The 16,854-nt window shown below is 42.8% G+C and overlaps 2 protein-coding genes across 2 annotated transcripts in view; one reads left to right on the forward strand and one right to left on the reverse strand.

Annotated features, from left to right (window-relative positions):
* LOC135705240 (uncharacterized) overlaps nucleotides 1-9,186 on the reverse strand; it is a 41,383-nt gene extending 32,197 nt beyond the window's left edge. Inside the window, exons 1-2 of the mRNA XM_065226851.1 lie at nucleotides 8,988-9,186; nucleotides 8,200-8,932 (exon numbers count right to left, since the gene is read on the reverse strand). Of these exons, the coding sequence (XP_065082923.1) occupies nucleotides 8,200-8,932; nucleotides 8,988-9,186 (932 nt within the window). The remainder of the gene's footprint in view (nucleotides 1-8,199; nucleotides 8,933-8,987) is intronic.
* The window catches only part of mmd (mind-meld), a 1,436,357-nt gene that overhangs the window by 193,810 nt on the left and 1,225,693 nt on the right, over nucleotides 1-16,854 (forward strand). The window lies entirely within an intron of this gene.

Below are 16,854 nucleotides of genomic sequence, written 5' to 3' on the forward strand. Positions count from 1 at the left end.
TATAACCGGAAGCTGCTATCTTGGATTTCAAGGTGGCGTACGTTGGTTGACGATTTCCGATCTCCACGTTACACCGATTCTGGAAATACCCACATTGCGTAATACATCATTTGAATTCATAGTTTTTATGTATTCAAAAACCGCTATTTCGACTTGACACTGCATAATATTATTCATCAAATACAATTTCTGTTTAGTTATCTGCCATCACTGGCAATTCTGAATAATGCGCACCATGCACATAAACACACAACAGTACCGGATCGGTTCTTGAATTCAAATCATCATCCTTGTGAACACAGAACACCGGTACTGGAAAATCAGAACCGCACCGTGTGCAGCGAACTGGTGAACACGGTGCGGTGTTACTTGCAACTACCAAACCGAACCGACAGCAGCACCATACACTCGGTACAACAGATCAACACATTGGTTATGCTTTAGAAAACCGTACCGGTGCTGTACCGGTGTTTTGCCCATCACTGCTGTCAAGGCCATTTTGGCAAAGTACTGAAGAGGCAAATACTGAAGACGATTTCAAAACATTTCTAACCTTCCCTGGAAAACAGTTCAAAGGATAAGTCTGAGAAAAATGTGACGGTCATTCTGAAGAGTGTACCAAGGAAATTATTAAGAATATTCTAAGGGAATTTCATAGAGAAACATTTAGAGAAAATTATGCCAATTCTTGGACATTATTACCAGTTTGAGGGAATTGTGAAATCAGAGTGCGATTTATAATGGATTACAATAGATAATGCTAAGCACTCTTAGAATGTTACTGTTAACGGTTGGATATTATCAAGATTAGTTTAGGGGAATCCAGAAAAGAAGTATGATGGAATTCTAGGATGGTTCAAATTGAACTCTGTAAAAGGACGAAGATATCCTGTGAAGAGTTCCAAGTAAATTCAGACTAACAAAAAAGTTCAAGATCTGGAACCCAAGAAAAATAAAAGTTCCAGAATTAAGAATCATTCCAAGATCCTGAGACTTCAAAAATTTAAAATTTTAGTGATATAATAAATTTATTCTTTGGCATAAAATTATTTGTAATGGTCATGTGGAGTTACCCGTAGTTTAGGTGTGTGAGTACAACGATGTTAGGCTTTGATTCTCACTTCAGCCAGGAGAATTTTAGCTTAAAATAAAATTGCCTACCGGTCTACCGGGTGTTGTGAGTTGTATGATGTCAAGAATTAAATTGCAAGTCTGATCAACCTCAGGGTAATATTAAAATTATTTAGAACTAATAAAATCTTTAAGACGGCGGTGGTGTAGTGGTAAGCATGATTACCTCTCACTCCAGCAGGCCTGGGATCAATCCCAGTCGGTGCCGCCGGGATGTTCTGAGGCATAATATCTCTGATCATGCCTTCCTTCGGAAGGGGAAAAAAGCCGTTGGTCTCCGGTTCATGAGTTGATGGGTCGATAGCTAGGGTCCAGGTGTGGGAGCTCAGCACGGAAAACAAATCAAGGAAAAAAAATCTTTAAGACATATTCTGGTACTGCATCAAATAGTAAGGACTTAATCGACTATTAGTTAAAAAAAAAATCATCCCATCAATGTTGTTTGACTCTTTGCTGCTTCAGAATCATTCAAATATTTCTGCGGTATTTTAAAAAATAATTTAACCCAATTTTGAAATGCTGCGTAATGGATATTTAAACTTTTTGGGTATACTGTGTCAATACTTTTCTTAACTTTTGTATGATTTTAGCAATGCTAAGAAGTTTGCTTTATATATTTTTTTTAAATGAGATTCATTAACATTTGGGTACTTTGAATAAATTTCAGATGACCGATTTTTACAGGAGATTGGCACATCACTTTGATTTCAATAGCATTATGTTAAAAACAGGATTTTTGGAGCATTCCAGATTTATCCAGATTTTATATTTTAACTGGTTCAGATTTTTCTGAAAATAACCTGGCAACGTTGGCTGCAGCTCGCTGCTTACGGGCAGCCTTTCGTTGTGTACCGGAGAACAATGTTCAACGCCACGCGCCGAAAGCACTGCTGATGCTGCTGTTGATGACGACCGACCGGACACCACCACACACGGTGATTGAATAAGCACCGTTCGGCGAGACCGGATGGAATTCGATTTTGAAATCTGTGTTAGGGAAAGCACTTCTTGAAGGCAATCGGCGATAATTTTGATCACCATTGCAACAGTTGGACATTTGTGTAATTTTCAATAGTGACCTACTGAAAGTTAATAAAGTGATCGTTTCAGCAGATTTTTAGAAAAATTTCTAATCGATTGGCTTGTTTCAAATTAAAATCCTTCCACTATTAATAGAGTTATATGTAGTCAAAACCTAACCACTTTTCTTAATGCGGTCGATTTTGGATTTTTCAAATTGCACCCCCAATATGTTGCCGAAAGACTTACTCCTACGTCAAAATTCCCATCACGCAAGCTTCTTAGCCTGACGAAAGTACGCAAAATCCCGTACTCAAAACAGATCACAGAAGTTAAAGAAAATCATTAGCTACAGTTCAAAGAAAAAGTTTCAATCCCTCTCCAGAATTGCGATTGTTGGCGGAGATCGTCATCTAATAACGATTTATGACAATAACTCTTCCGTTTCTTTTTTGTTTGCAACCCCACGACCACGGTGACGAAAACGACGTGACTGCCAAAGCAATTCCTTCCGGAAGGATTCAACCGCGTTCACTTTCTGTCCTCGCTTATTACTGTTCACCGAACAAATGGACGCAAAAAAACGGAAAAATTTGTGCTTCGTTAAAAAGTTTTCCCATCGCTTTTTTTTAAGCTTTTTCCTTTCTCCTCCAATTCTCTACATTTAGTTGTAATTCACATCAAGGCGTTTTTCATATTATTATTTTTTTACAACCAACAACAACGGCCGAAAGTTGCGATAAGAATAACTTACTCTCAGAAGGAGGAAGCAATCCGCTGCTGGCTGCTTTCATGCTTTCTTGGCTCCCCAAATCCCCCAAGTCCCCCAAGTCGTCGTTTTTCAATGTGTTCTCTATGTCACCGAACGTTATTGTGCAGTAACTTTTATTTTATTTTTTTTATTTTTTTCACCGGAAACTCTCCCTCCCCCCTTTTTTTGTGTTGCGATCATTTCTTATCCATCACCCAGTCCGCAAAAAATCTCGATGATATCGCCTGACCCTGGCCCAGAACCAGACTTGGCGCTTCCGCGATAGGCGAAAGAAATGTAAACAAAGACAATTTTTACACAATTTGTGCGGAAAACTTGGAATCCATTCCCGGAGTCAAAGTTCAACCAAGAGCGTGGGTTTTCTTTTTTTGCCGGGAATGTGTATGAGTGTGTGTATGTCTGTTGCTCCAAAGTGGGTGCGAGAAACAATGGTGTGTCGGGCATCATTGCTTCCGTTGTTATTTTTTCGTTAGGCCACCACTCTGCGTGGAGCGTAGCTTAAGGCCATCGTATTGCGGGAGAAAATGGAAGAAATGCTGCTGGTAAAGACATAAAACTGGAATGCCGGTCACAAACAAGATGACTTTCATAAATTTTACAATTCTTTTTTTGTTTCGAAGCTCCTCACTTGTGGGTTTCGAACTTTGGATGCAGTTCGTGTGGGGATGAGGTTGTTCTCGTGGGGGTCGATCTCCGGAGCACAGGGCGAAGGATTCAGTTGCTGGCTTTTATTGCTCGTTCATGATGGAAAGTTTTGTTCTTGGTCCGGTAAACTTTTGATTATTATTTGATGGAAGGTACTGTGCTTTTATGCACGTGGGGAGAACCGAATTTATGCTTCTTCGAAAGATGATTGGAATGGTTTTCCGTATCCACTTGTTCCGCTATCAGAAGATGATTCCTTCCACTTAAGCAATATCCTCACAATGATTTCCCCTGTTGCAACCGGGGTTCAATCTTCTCTATTACCCACCATCCCACACTGTGTACAATTTAACCCGGCCAACCGGACTATCATGTCATAATCATCTCTATATTAACCATCTCGCGGAACGCATTTTCCACCGACGACGACGACGACGACGATGACATTACGAAGCTTCGGTGTGTAAAAGAAAACCATAAGCTGTGACAGTGGGACATTGAAAATGAAGACCTTATCATCATCCTTGTCGACGACCGACGCCGGCGACGGTGGATGGGAAGAGTAAGAGAGAGAGAGGTACCTATGAGGTAATAGTAATAACGATAAAGCGAAGAATCATCGCTCGCGTTCCAACATCTCCCTCAGACGTATAAGTGGCTTGAGAGCAGCAGCTGAGGGTGAACTGTCTCCGGTTACAACGTTGATTGCCACTCCTGACGACCGCGATGGTGCGGTGGTGGGGAAATAGGTACCTTCTTGGGAGACTTTGAGTAGATTGGATCGGATCGGAACGGAATGATTGTGACATTATTGGATGTCGGCGATACCGGTAGAGGACTGTTGCACTTAGTTGGTGATAAGAAAATTAATTAACCATAGCTGTATGCGTAATATTTCTTCTAAGTAGCTCAATAGTGTTGCTATTGAAAATGACGTTTGCCACTGCTCCCCCTTCCTCTAACTCAGCCACACAATAATTTTACATTCAAAGTGTTTTTATGTTACTTTGATTTTCAAAGTTCGTTGGAAATTATATCTAACATGAAGCTTTAGTGTGATAATTTATTAGCTAGAGAAAGGTCTGAAGAGGGTAGATAGATAGATCCGTTACAGTACGGCAGGTTGAAAATTGAATAGAAGTGCATGAGCATGCATGAAGCATGATAGTGGTTTACCACCCATTTTAGCACGGAAACTAAGTCCGATAGCAGTGGGCTCTCTTGTCTTTTTGTCTTGATTAAGCAACCTCTGATTGTCATCAACACGTCGCTGCATGAAGGGCCAAAAATGGATTGGGTGGTTTACAAAGGCTCAGAAAATTTTACTCAGTCTACAAGTAAACTACGTTTCCTAGAGTTTTAGTAATTTAAACCTATATTTGAGTCGATCTTATATGCCATGTAGTGTGGAAATCCGTTAGCTACTTAGTACTGGTCCTTTTGCATGTCAGCAGCCGGGGAACGAGCACAACTTAGTGAGAGATTCAACTCACCAGCACCTAAATATGGGAAAATCGACAGTCAAAAGAGCAATTAATAAGCTTATTAAAACGATTCTAAACACTTCGTGCTCAAAAAGTGTTGATGATCAGGGTTGCTGAAACGATTCAGATAGGAAGAAATATCGAAATAAAGATCATCGAGAAATGGAGAGTACTGAGTACGAAGCCAAGTATGATGAATTGGCGCTAATCACTAAAACTTTAGTAACGATTTTACAAACACAGTTTTGAAATAAAATATACCAAACAACATATTCATTACATTTTGCAAAATAATTACTCACCTGGGAGATAAAATCTTGGCTAAATATAACAAAATTTACTGATACCAACCTTTTTGCCTTTCTCGTACACCAAGGTGTACCGAAATCCCGGCCTGTCACTGTGTTGCGTGTGTGTTCTCCTTCGGGCACAGTGTGGGACTCCACTAAAACCTTACTCGCCTCTAGCCCCCCCTCCCCGGAACTCCCCTAGTGTATTTCGCCGGGGGGGGGGGGAGGGGGCTGTGCGCAAGCACTTCTCTTTAGCTCAGCTATTTTGCGTCACTGCCCTGCTGACGACGCTCCACGTCCTCTCATCCCGGCACATTTCACTGACGACATTTCCCGCACTCGCACTGCCTCAAATCTTGGGCAGTCCAAAACTACGTGTTCCGGCGTTTCGTCCACTTTGCCACACTCCGGACAGAGGGGTGACGTTGCGTGTCCGAAGCGATGCAGGTACTTCCTGAAGCAGCCATGACCAGACAGGAACTGCGTCAAGTGAAAGTTGACTTCTCCAGGTTGAAAGAATCGGTATTAGCCTGTGTGTAAATCTACCGTTCTCCTCTGCGTCACACTCCTGCTGCCACTTAGCCATCGACTCCGTTCTCGCAAATGTCCGTACTCCTCTGGTTTCTCTTCGCATGTAGCACTTGGTGTCCTCCGCCAAAGTGATGACGATGGGTATCATACCGGCGATAACGCATACTGCTTCCGTCGAAATTGTTCTGTACGCACTCACGACACGCATGGCCATGAGGCGGAACGTACTGTTCAATTTTCTTTGGTTCTTCTTCGTTTTCAGCGCTGCATCCCAGGCGGGACCTCCATACCTCAGTATTGACGACGATACACTAGCCAGAAGACGCCTCTTGCTGCTGCTTGGTCCAGAGTTGTTCGGCATGATTCTAGCTATCGCATTGATGGCCTTCGCCGCCTTCTCACATGCGTAGTCGACGTGGTTATTGAAGTTTAGCCGATCATCGAGTATCACTCCAAGATACTTCAGCACGCGCTTTGATGCTATGGCGTTCTCCCCGACGGTAATTTCTGCCCGCTGGACGGTTTTAGAGTTACTGACCAATATCACTTCCATTTTGTGGTGGGCTATCTGCAGCTTCGCTCCTTGCATCCAGTTGGAAACCGTGCCAATAGCTTTCCGACTGTATCCAGCAAGCATATAGGCCTATAAGATGTTGGATCCCCCGGCGGTTTTCCAGGCTTCGGCAGCAGCACTAGGTTCTGTATCTTTCATCGGTCCGGGAAGTGACCTTCATCCAGACACTTCTGCAGCACTATCCTGAACATGTCCGGGAACGCCTGGATCGCCGCCTTCAACGCCACGTTGGGGATTTCATCCGGACCGGGAGCTTTCTTCGTCGTCAGCCCTTTCGCCACTGCTACGAGTTCCTCGTTGGAGACTTGTCTTCCTTCGGTGTTGTCTGCCTCGCCGTACGGTGTAGGTGGCCAGGTCATTTGGTCGTGCTCCGGGAAAAGTCCCTCCACGATGACTTTCAGCTTGTCTGGGCACATTTCAACGGGTGTCGTTGGACCTCTAATTTTCGCCATCGCGACTCGGTATGCGTCACCCCAGTGGTAGTCATCAGCGTTTCGGCACAGCTCCTTGAAGCAGTTTGACTTGCTCAGCTCTATCTCCCGTTTAAGAGCGGCCTTGGCTGCTCGAAACACCACCATTTGCTTTGCTCTGTCTGCATCAGTTCTTGCCCGCTGAACGCGCCTTCTGGTTCGGAGACAACTAGCGTGGAGGGTGCTAAGTGCCTCGTTCCACCAGTAAGCTGGGCGCCGTCTGTTTCTTGGCTCCGATTTCCTCGGCATGGTTGTGTCGCATGCCCTCGCTAACGATTCGGTCAACTCATCCGCGCTTTGGTCTGGGACACTGCAGTCTACCCGGAGAGCTTCTACAAAAATATCCTTGTCGAATGCCTTCGTCTTCCACCTCCGCTTGCTTACTTTCGTTTTCCACATTGCCGTAGGTATCCCTTGCCCAAAGCTGTACCTAATCGCCTGATGGTCACTATGAGTGTACTCCTCATACACTCTTCATACTTGCCACTAACGATGGACTGCAGAAAGTGACGTCGATAATGGATTCCCTACCATCTTTGCGGAAGGTGCTGATGGTTCCTTCGTTGGCCAGACTGACGTCCAACTTTTCCAGAGCTTCCAGCAGGCTAAACCCTCTTGCGTTGGTATATCTGCTTCCCCAGGCCACTGCCCAAGCATTGAAATCTCCTCCAATGACGATTGGTCTCCGTCCGGTGAGCTCCCCCGTGAGTCCATCTAGCATCTGGTGAAACTACTCCATTGTCCATCTCGGGGGTGCATAGCAACTACATACGAAGGTTTAATTAATTTTGGCGATCACAAAACCTTCGTAAGACCTCGTCACCACTTCTTGTATGGGATACCTGCCCATAACTTGTATTGCCGCCATCCCTGCTCTATCGGCCACCCAGTTATCGTTATCGGAAGGGACTCGATACGGCTCCGCAATCATTGCAACGTCGCACTTTGTTTCCGTTGTCGACTGCCACAACAGTTGCTGTGCACAATGATTGAGATTTATTTGGGTTATCTCTATTACTATTGGCCCGCTATCGCCTTTTTGTAAGCTGGGCACCTGAAACTTCCCGTCATATGACCGTTTCCGTCCTCCTTTCTGTAGAGCATGCACCTCGGTTGCTTCATACAGTCTTTAGCAACGTGCCCCTTCTCTCCGAACTTCCTGCACAGCTCCGATCTATCAGGGCCTTTGCAGTTTCTAGCCTGGTGACCAAAGTTCATGCACTTAAAGCATCTCTCTATTTGCTTGGTAGCCCGAGGGATAGCTTTCATGGGGCATACTGACCATCCAACCTTGACTCGTCCTGTCTTCAGCAACTCGTTAGCTGCGTCCGTCGCAAGTCGTATCGACGCCGTTTGTGTACCACCGTACGCCTTCCTCAACCGGATTGTCATAGGCACATCTCCCAGATTGCATTGCACCTTCAGCGCACATCGTACCTCGTCTTCCGTTGTGATCTCGTCCAGATCCTTGTACTCGACTACTGACTCCTGCGATAAGGCTCTTACGTTCGCGTCCTCACCAAGAGATTTTTCGACGAGTTTCTTGAAGGCTGAACTCCTCACCGACGGGTCCTTCTTCAGCCCGAGGAGCATCTTGCCTTTCTGGGTGCGCCTGGTTCTCACCACTTTCTCGCCTAGTTGCTTCAACTCCGGATCCTCTCTCACTTTCCGGAGGAGTGCTGCGTATGTCGTTTTGTCTTTCGCCTCGATAACCAGAGCGTCGCTCTTACTTCTCTCCCTACGATGCCTGGGGTTTTCCTTCTTTTTGAGTTCCTTCTTCCTCTCTTCCGTCTTCTTCTTCTTCTTCTTCTTATCTTCCTCTTCATTCTTATTTTCCTTCTCCTCATTCTTCTTCTGTTCCTTCTTCCTTTGTTCCTCTTCCTTCAGTTTTTTCCTCTTCTCCTTCTGGTTTTCGACTTCACGCCGATCACTGTCTTCTCCATCTTCTTGCTCCTTGTCCCCGTATTCGTCGTCCTTGTGTTTTTTTGGGGTCCTTTTCGTCTCCTGGCGTTTCCCTATCTTTTTCCGGACGTGGGTTCGTTGGTCCCTTCGGCGTCTCCTGCGCTTTACCCAGCATTGCATTCTCCTTGGCCTCAAGCAGAGCCTTTTCGGCCGCTTCGGCTCTTCTTCTCCATTCTTGCAGTTCCTGATCTGCCACAGCTATGCCGGATTTGATGACCGTCGCTCGTAGCTTGACCTCCTTGCGTATGTTGTTCTTATCCTTCACGAACACATAGAGTTCTTCGATCTTCCTCCTAACCTCCGTCATTTTGGTTCTCCCAAGCTGCGATTCTTGCTGTTTGCCACTGCTGGATTTCGGTGTGAATATTTGGCATGGCACCGCACCTAGCTGCTCTCCTTGGGATCCATGCTGTTCCACTTGGGGTATGCTACTACTGGAACTCGCTGTGGTCACCTGGTTTGACGCTGGTGATCTCTGCAACTTTCCGCTTCTTGCGAACTCGTTCGCTCCTCCGTTTTCACTATCTGGCGTCTATCTGGTTTTTTTTCATTTTCGTCTTTATTGTTTTTTTTTTTCTCCGATTTTCTCCATTCTGATGGGTCTCCCCTCCGGGCCGCTATCTCCACTCGTTGTGTGAAGTCTCCTATCGTGATCCCATGGTTATCTATGCAAGCAGGGAGCCATGCTAGGGTTGACACGGTCCTTCATGGGAGCCTACTACTCACCAATCACCAATTGGTGACGAGTTTTGAACGTATCTGGAGGCCTGCCAAGGTTTTACCGGGACGGGAGCAGCCGCACTATTAGCCCACTCGCCATTCCAAGAAGGTGTCACCCTTCTTTACATAGGGAGCAGAATAGCACGACTGTCAGCCCTGTAGCGTGGTATCCAGTCCATTGTGCCGTGTTGTGTCCATAGTTCCATGCCGTGTCCAGTATGCCGTAATAAGGATCTTACTGGCGTCGATCCTAATGTGCCGGTTGGCACTCCTGCGGGTTGACGAAGCATTTCCTCTATCGCCGTGTTATGGTTACCGCGCCAGTGTTCGCGTCGCACCCCCTCACTTTGCTATTGTCAGAAGGACAACATTGAGCAGGCTACACCACGGGGAGGTGTGAGGTAGGAACTTGTGAGAACCAGAGCTAGGTTGTCAACTCACCATTTGTAACCCATGTATGTATGTATGTATGTATGAGTGTAGCTTACTTAATTTTCGCAGAGATGGATGGACCAATTTAAGTGGAACAAAACCCAGAAGATGTGCTACAGATCCCCATAGATCGCTATTGATTTTTTTTCCCGATCGGGATTATGGTTCGAAGGTATGAACAACAATGTGAATTCCAGATTCTATAGATTGATATATCAAAAACTCATCATCAACTCTTGGATACACCAGGGCAGCACATTAAAAGGTCTACAACTATGACCGTCTATAACAGTGACAGCTCGTTCATGTGGTGGATTTGAAAACGCGCTGTAAAATGTTGTGCAAGTACCACAAGTTCAACAACGTCCAACTATGGACAGCTCAATTCTATTGAATCAACGAACACAAACATGATTATCTGCTAGGAAACACCAAAGATAATATAGAGATAAAGCTCAAAAATACAGTTTTAACTGATAATACTTTATAAACATCAAGCTGTCCCATATTGGACTCTCCCAACTCACGGTGCTTTCACAGTAATGTGGACCATAAGACTGAAGCAAAATTGGACATTTTCGCTCCACAGTGCTCAGGCGGTTCCAAATCGGGTCTAGATTAGCCTCCTAAGGTTTGAACTGAGTTGGTAAGAAACTGACTGGGCACAAACCATTTGAAGTTTATATGGAAATTACTATGGGGAAACCAAACTTTTTCTTCGTAGTCTTCTATCCTTCTTCCATATTGCACCGTTAAAAAAATCTATAGCTATTCTTATGGAAAAATTTCTCATCTACAACTTTGCCCAATATTGTTTTTCAGTCAAACGTCATATTAAATACTTATTAATTGTTTAAGAGATTGATAATCTTATGGCATGATCAAGTAAATGTTTTGTGGGCAACTCTGTATTCTGCAGTGTGACATAGTAGCCATGATGTTTTAGCTCTATTGTACGCGCCAGAAACACCAATGTTGCCTGCTGAGCAGTTGATTGAGCATAATCATAAGACAATAGTGACTTGAATCATTAATAACTTTTGTTGCTTACATTTGATCGAAAAGTGGTTTTCAACAAAGTTGTAACTGTAAAAATTTACTACAAGTACAGCTATAAATTTTTGCAGCAGAGTTATAGAATTAATTATTAGATAGATATGAATACAAAATTTGGTTTTCCCATAGTAAATTTCCATATAAACTTCAAATGGTTTGTGCCAAGTCAGTTTCTTACTAAATTACTTCAAATTTTGAAAGGCTAATCCGTAACCAAATTGAAACCGTTCGAACACTGTGGAGCAAACATTTCAAATTTTGCATCAGTCTAGTGGGCTATCAGAATAGTTCATCGGTTGATAAGCGAAGTACTTCTAAAACTGAAGCGATACATTTATCAAGTTTTCCACTTTATCCTAACTTAAACTTAATATTATCACCCATATGCCAGTCCACACCCGAAACCCATTCCCACATAAAATCAAATAAAAAGGTTTATGTATGGCAAACACGCCCGGACATTAACAAGAAAATGGGTGTACATCTTGACTACACAGATAAAAATTCTGAATTTTAATTGTGATGTAAACATTCATTCACGTAGACTTGTATTTCATTTCACGCAACCGAGCAACTTGCAAACAATGCTGTTTACAAAGATGGGCTTTTGTATACATTATTTGCTACGTTGCATGAAATGTGTCAGAGCTTTACATGATAGCGGCGCCGGTGGTGTAGTGGTAAGCGTGATTACCTCTCACCCCAGCAGGCCTGGGTTCAATCCCAGTCGGCGCCGCCGGGATGTTCTGAGGCATAACATCTCTGATCACGCCTTCCTTCGGAAGGGAAGTGAAGCCGTTGGTCCCCGGTTCATGAGTTGATGGGTCGATAGAAAGGGTCCAGGTGTGGGAGCTGCCTTCCTGGCGTCGGTAGCATTGGTGCTCAGCACGGAAAACAAGATCGACGGAAAACAAATCCAAGGAAAAAAAAAAAAAAAAAAAAAGCTTTACATGATATATAATGTAAACGTACGTGACGCTCTATTTATGTGCATCGTATTGAACAGAAATTTACACTACTTTTTCGAACTGTGTATCGCAACTACGAGTAAACATCGAAAATACTTGCGTTTTACCAAAGACATCAAATCAAGAATACTGGCAACTGAACCATAATTCAAGCGACAGATACAGTAGCGCTGTGCTCGAGCGAAAGTGGAACTACTACATAGAAAAATGAGCAAATACATAAAGCTTTCTTCTGAGGTTGTAATCTTTGCTATCAAAATTGTTCGAATCATTTACCTTTGCACGGCAAATGACGCAATTTTGTCGGTCTCAAAGCGGTCGCATGAGAAAATGGAAGAGTTGCCAGTCTTCTTGATATGTTGTCTTATATTTTACTCAGGCACTTTTGAGCACACTGCAATCACCCTCTCATACATGAAATGTGCCACGACCAACCTGGCACAACGATGCCCTATATACTCTCTCTGATCAAAGCGCAGGGAATAGAAGTTGAAAATGAGCGAAGGGCTATTAATGCGACAGTACTAGTCAAACGCACACTTATTTACCTAAGTCATACATTAATGCAAGAGAAGATTTTAAGTTTTTCATCAAATCTACATGAGCATGAGCATGATGTGTAAAAACTGGTGATCTCAAACTAGGCAATACCAGTGAAAATTTCAGAGCATTCTAGAGTTACTCTGAGAAACTTTATTGCTCTCTGAGCGAATCTTTCTCTCATTGCTAGTGTATTGCGAATTGCGTTATTCGATTTGTTGGATCGTATCGTTGGAAGGAGATTCTTAAATTCCCGTGGATTTCGTGTAAGTGTCTCTGGTTACGGGTCCGCACCTCCGTTTTTGGCCCTTCATACAGCGATATTGTGAATTCAGATCGGTAGCTCAAATTGATCTTGCTATTAAGTGGAGCTGCATACAAGACAAGATCTTTGAAGGGATGGTGGCTACCATACATACATACATACACATACAATTCTAATTTATTTCTTGACAACAATTCGAGTTTAAGGTTGTTGGATATTTAACCTCGTTTGTTTTGAAAGTAATGTACCGGAGCAGAAGACTTATATTTCACTGTTGTTGATTTTAACTGCCCTGAATACTTAAATCCGAATCAAACATCGCGATACAGAATAATGTTACCTCATCATCGAAGTCACACTCCGGTTGCAGCTCCAAGCAAGCCGAAAAGTGGACAGTGAGTTTTTAGTATAACACAAACCAGAAAATGCATTGTAAATAATCGCTGCCTTTTTATCGACCTTTTTAATCATTTTAATTCCAATCTCGCATAACATTTTAAAAGGACCTACAACCAAAATATAAACAAACCAGAAAATGGATTGATAATAATCTGCCTACTTCTATTACTATGTAAGAAAATCTAAGTTTTTGTTAGCATTTCTACAGTTCAGTACACGACACCCAAATAATACATTGTTGGCCGTTTTAACGTGTGGGCCAATAAATGATTCGAAACATTTCTTTGATCGACCGTTTTGAAAATTGAGTTATCAATAATGGTTTTTAACGGATATTTGGAACATTCCTGCACGATTGGTACACGGATAGAAAACTCCTTATACCTTTTGGCAAATTTCTATTTCTGATTATTCATAAAATGTATAAGTCAACTAATAAGCAGACGCCTTGCAAAAAGTTAATGAAGCAATTGTGTCAAATTAAATGTATAAGCGGTCACACATACCTATAGGACCTATGTGGTTTTGACGTAGGACTACGTCTGTGATTTCTATATGGGGGTACACTTTGTGAAAATCGAAAATGGAACATGTAACAAAATTATGGAAGATTTTGAACGTTAATAACTCAGCTGCTACTGAACCAATTTCGATAATTTTATCATCATTCGATCAGAAATATTTTTACGCATCTGCTAAATCAAAGACTAAATCATTTTTTAAAATGTCACTATTGAAAATTGCACGAATGTGCAACTGTTACTATACTAATTAAAATTATCACCGATAACCTGTGATAAGTGATTTCCCTAACACAGATTTCAAAGTTGAATTCCATCCGGTCTCACCAAACGGTGCTTATTCAATCACCCCGTGGTGAGTGGTGGCGTTCTCCAGTACACAATGAAAGGCTGCCTGAAAGCAGTGAGCTGCAGCCAACATGAGCATCCATAGAAGGAGGGAGAAGCCGCACTAGTATGGATCGGAATCAGTAGCTCTTCGTGAGTCGCTGAGGGTCATCTATGTCAAGCGCGTCATACTAGAGAGTATAAACAGAGAGAATCCCGCTTCCTATTCCTACACAAAAACAACAGTTAACAAATAAGATTTATTATATAAGACTACGTCGTCCTACGTCACCATTGCGTATAATCTCATATAACTGTCCCTTGTAGTTTTTTTCTTATGGAATGTATAAGGCTGATGTTTTGGCAAAAATGTATAAGTGAAACACATGAATAAAATAATTGATTTTCGATTCGTGTAGCTATCAAGCGGTGCTATGGAATGGTAATAAAACCGATTTGTTTACATTTTGATTATTGGCCCTTTTCAAATATTACGCGAGATATCCCTTGTTCTTTATTTTTTCCGATGTAGATCAGAGCAAATCAGAGCTACTCTGAGTAACTCGCAGCTAAAGAGACACTCGCATTAAAGCCGTCCTTCCCCTTGATCGGACCAAGTGGACTCGGAAAAAATGAGGCACACAAAAATGATCACCAAAAATTCATTTTAAATTGGATACTTCTCAAATTTTCAGGGATTAAATAACTATATATTAGCTATGTTTTGGCATAATTTATGCTGAATGCTCGTACATTTCTCTTGACACTGCTCATGAGATCTTGGGCGAGGCTTTGCCCATCTTCCTTACACAATTTCTCCCAGTTTTTCTTCAAAGCTTCGTCGATTTTGAATGTTTTCCGCTTTTCTTCAACTTCTTCTTCATTATCGCCCAAAACTTTTCGATCGGACGAAGTTCTGGTGTATTGGCGGGTTCGCCTCCTTCGGGACCACATTAACTCCCTTCGCTTCGTACCAATCCATTACAGGCTTGGCGTAATGGCACGAAGCGAGATCCGGCCAGAACAGCGTGGGACCACGGTGAGAGCGGAGGAAGGGCAGCAAGCGCTTCTGCAAGCATTCCTCTCGATAAATCTGCCCGTTTATGATGCCGGTTGTAACGAACGGCTTGCTGTACCGTCCGCACTCGCAGATCGCCTACCACAACAGGTACTTCTTCGCGAATTTGTCCATCTTTCTCTTCCGGAACTTTTCCGGAACCTCCATGCGGGACGTACCGACAAAAAACTCGAGGCCGGGGATTTGTTTGGTGTCCGCGTTCATGTATGTCTCGTCGTCCATGACGAGACAGCCTGGTTTGACCAGCCACTCACGGTACAGCTTCCGCGCACGCGATTTGGCCACCGTGTTTTGCTTGTCAGTCCGGTTTGGCGCCTTCCTGACCTTAAAAACACGTAGCCCAGCCCGCTTCATGGTCTGCTGGACGACCTTTGGCCACGTCTCGGGTGGAAAGGTTCGGGTTAATCTTAAAGTACTGCCTTATCTTGCGCGCCTTCTCTGGGTATTCCGTTTTCGGTTTTCAGCCGCTTCCAGCGCGCCGCTCGATGGTCTTCGTCTCCTGGAACATATTCAAAACGTGGGACACGGTGGAATGGTAGATTCCAAGCCTTTTGCCGATCCATTTGTGCGACTGACCAGGATTATCGATCACCGCGCCCAAGATTTGCTGGTGTAGCTCTTCTTGTTTCGAATGCATCTTGAAAACTACTCTCTAAACTAAACTACAAACTAGTATTACCCAAAATTTCATTATTTTTTACCCACGCGATAAAAACTTACGCCCAAAACAAAGTGTCACATTTTTTTTCATTTTTTACAAACACAAATGTCGTCTTTCCAAGCCGATTGTTCATTTTAAATTTCTTTCTAAGAAATTCTAACCAAACTTTCTGGTTAGAGTGGATCACGACCGATCGATTGAGAGTATTTACAATGGTTAACATGTTTGTGTGGTTGGCTATTGGTCGCAGATGGATAGATGTGGTGGATCCAATTTGAAAATCTTTAGTTATAGAACAGTGTAACAAAGGTAATACACTTCTGATACATGCTACTTGGATGTATCTACGTTTTTGCCTGATTTTTTACTGAAACTGATAAAAAATAACATTATCCCCCAAATATTCTTGCTAATTTGGGAAATGTGTTAAATTTCTTATAAAGTCTGGTCCAGTCTGGTCTGGTCAGACTCTTTATTTACTCTATAGTAGCGCCTCTAGTGGTCGGATTTGGAATGTTTTGACTGCGATTTCTTTTGAAAATACGCGTGTTTCAGTGGCGAACACGGAGAAAAAACTTGCACTCGTTATTGATGTTAAAAAGGGAACGAAAGATTCAGCCCAATAAGCTACTTTTGTGTAAATTGCATATTGTCTAATTTACGTGATTTAAATTTTAATTTTGGTAGAATATACTGAATAGTATTTTTTAATGGTGTTAAATAGAAACTGCTATGTCTAGATAGAGCTGGAATTAGGGCGTAACAGTTTTTGTAAACAATGACTTCTCTTGATGATTTCAAGAAAGTCAAGGCTTGTTCACGCAAATCAACATCACCATCGGATAGGAGAAGACTTTTCTTATCTGATGGTTATGTTGGTTTGCGTGGGCGTCCCTTGAATTCCTAGAAATCATCGAGAAAAGTCATTGTTTACAAAAGCTGTTACGCCCCAATTCCAGCTATATTTAGATATGCGATTTACTCAAATTTGGGTTATTGGGCTGAACC

The sequence above is a fragment of the Ochlerotatus camptorhynchus genome, unplaced genomic scaffold (assembly GCF_037179485.1).
Source record: "Ochlerotatus camptorhynchus isolate MF236.1 unplaced genomic scaffold, CSIRO-AGI_Acam_v1.1 ptg000262l, whole genome shotgun sequence".
Lineage (NCBI taxonomy): Eukaryota > Metazoa > Arthropoda > Insecta > Diptera > Culicidae > Ochlerotatus > Ochlerotatus camptorhynchus.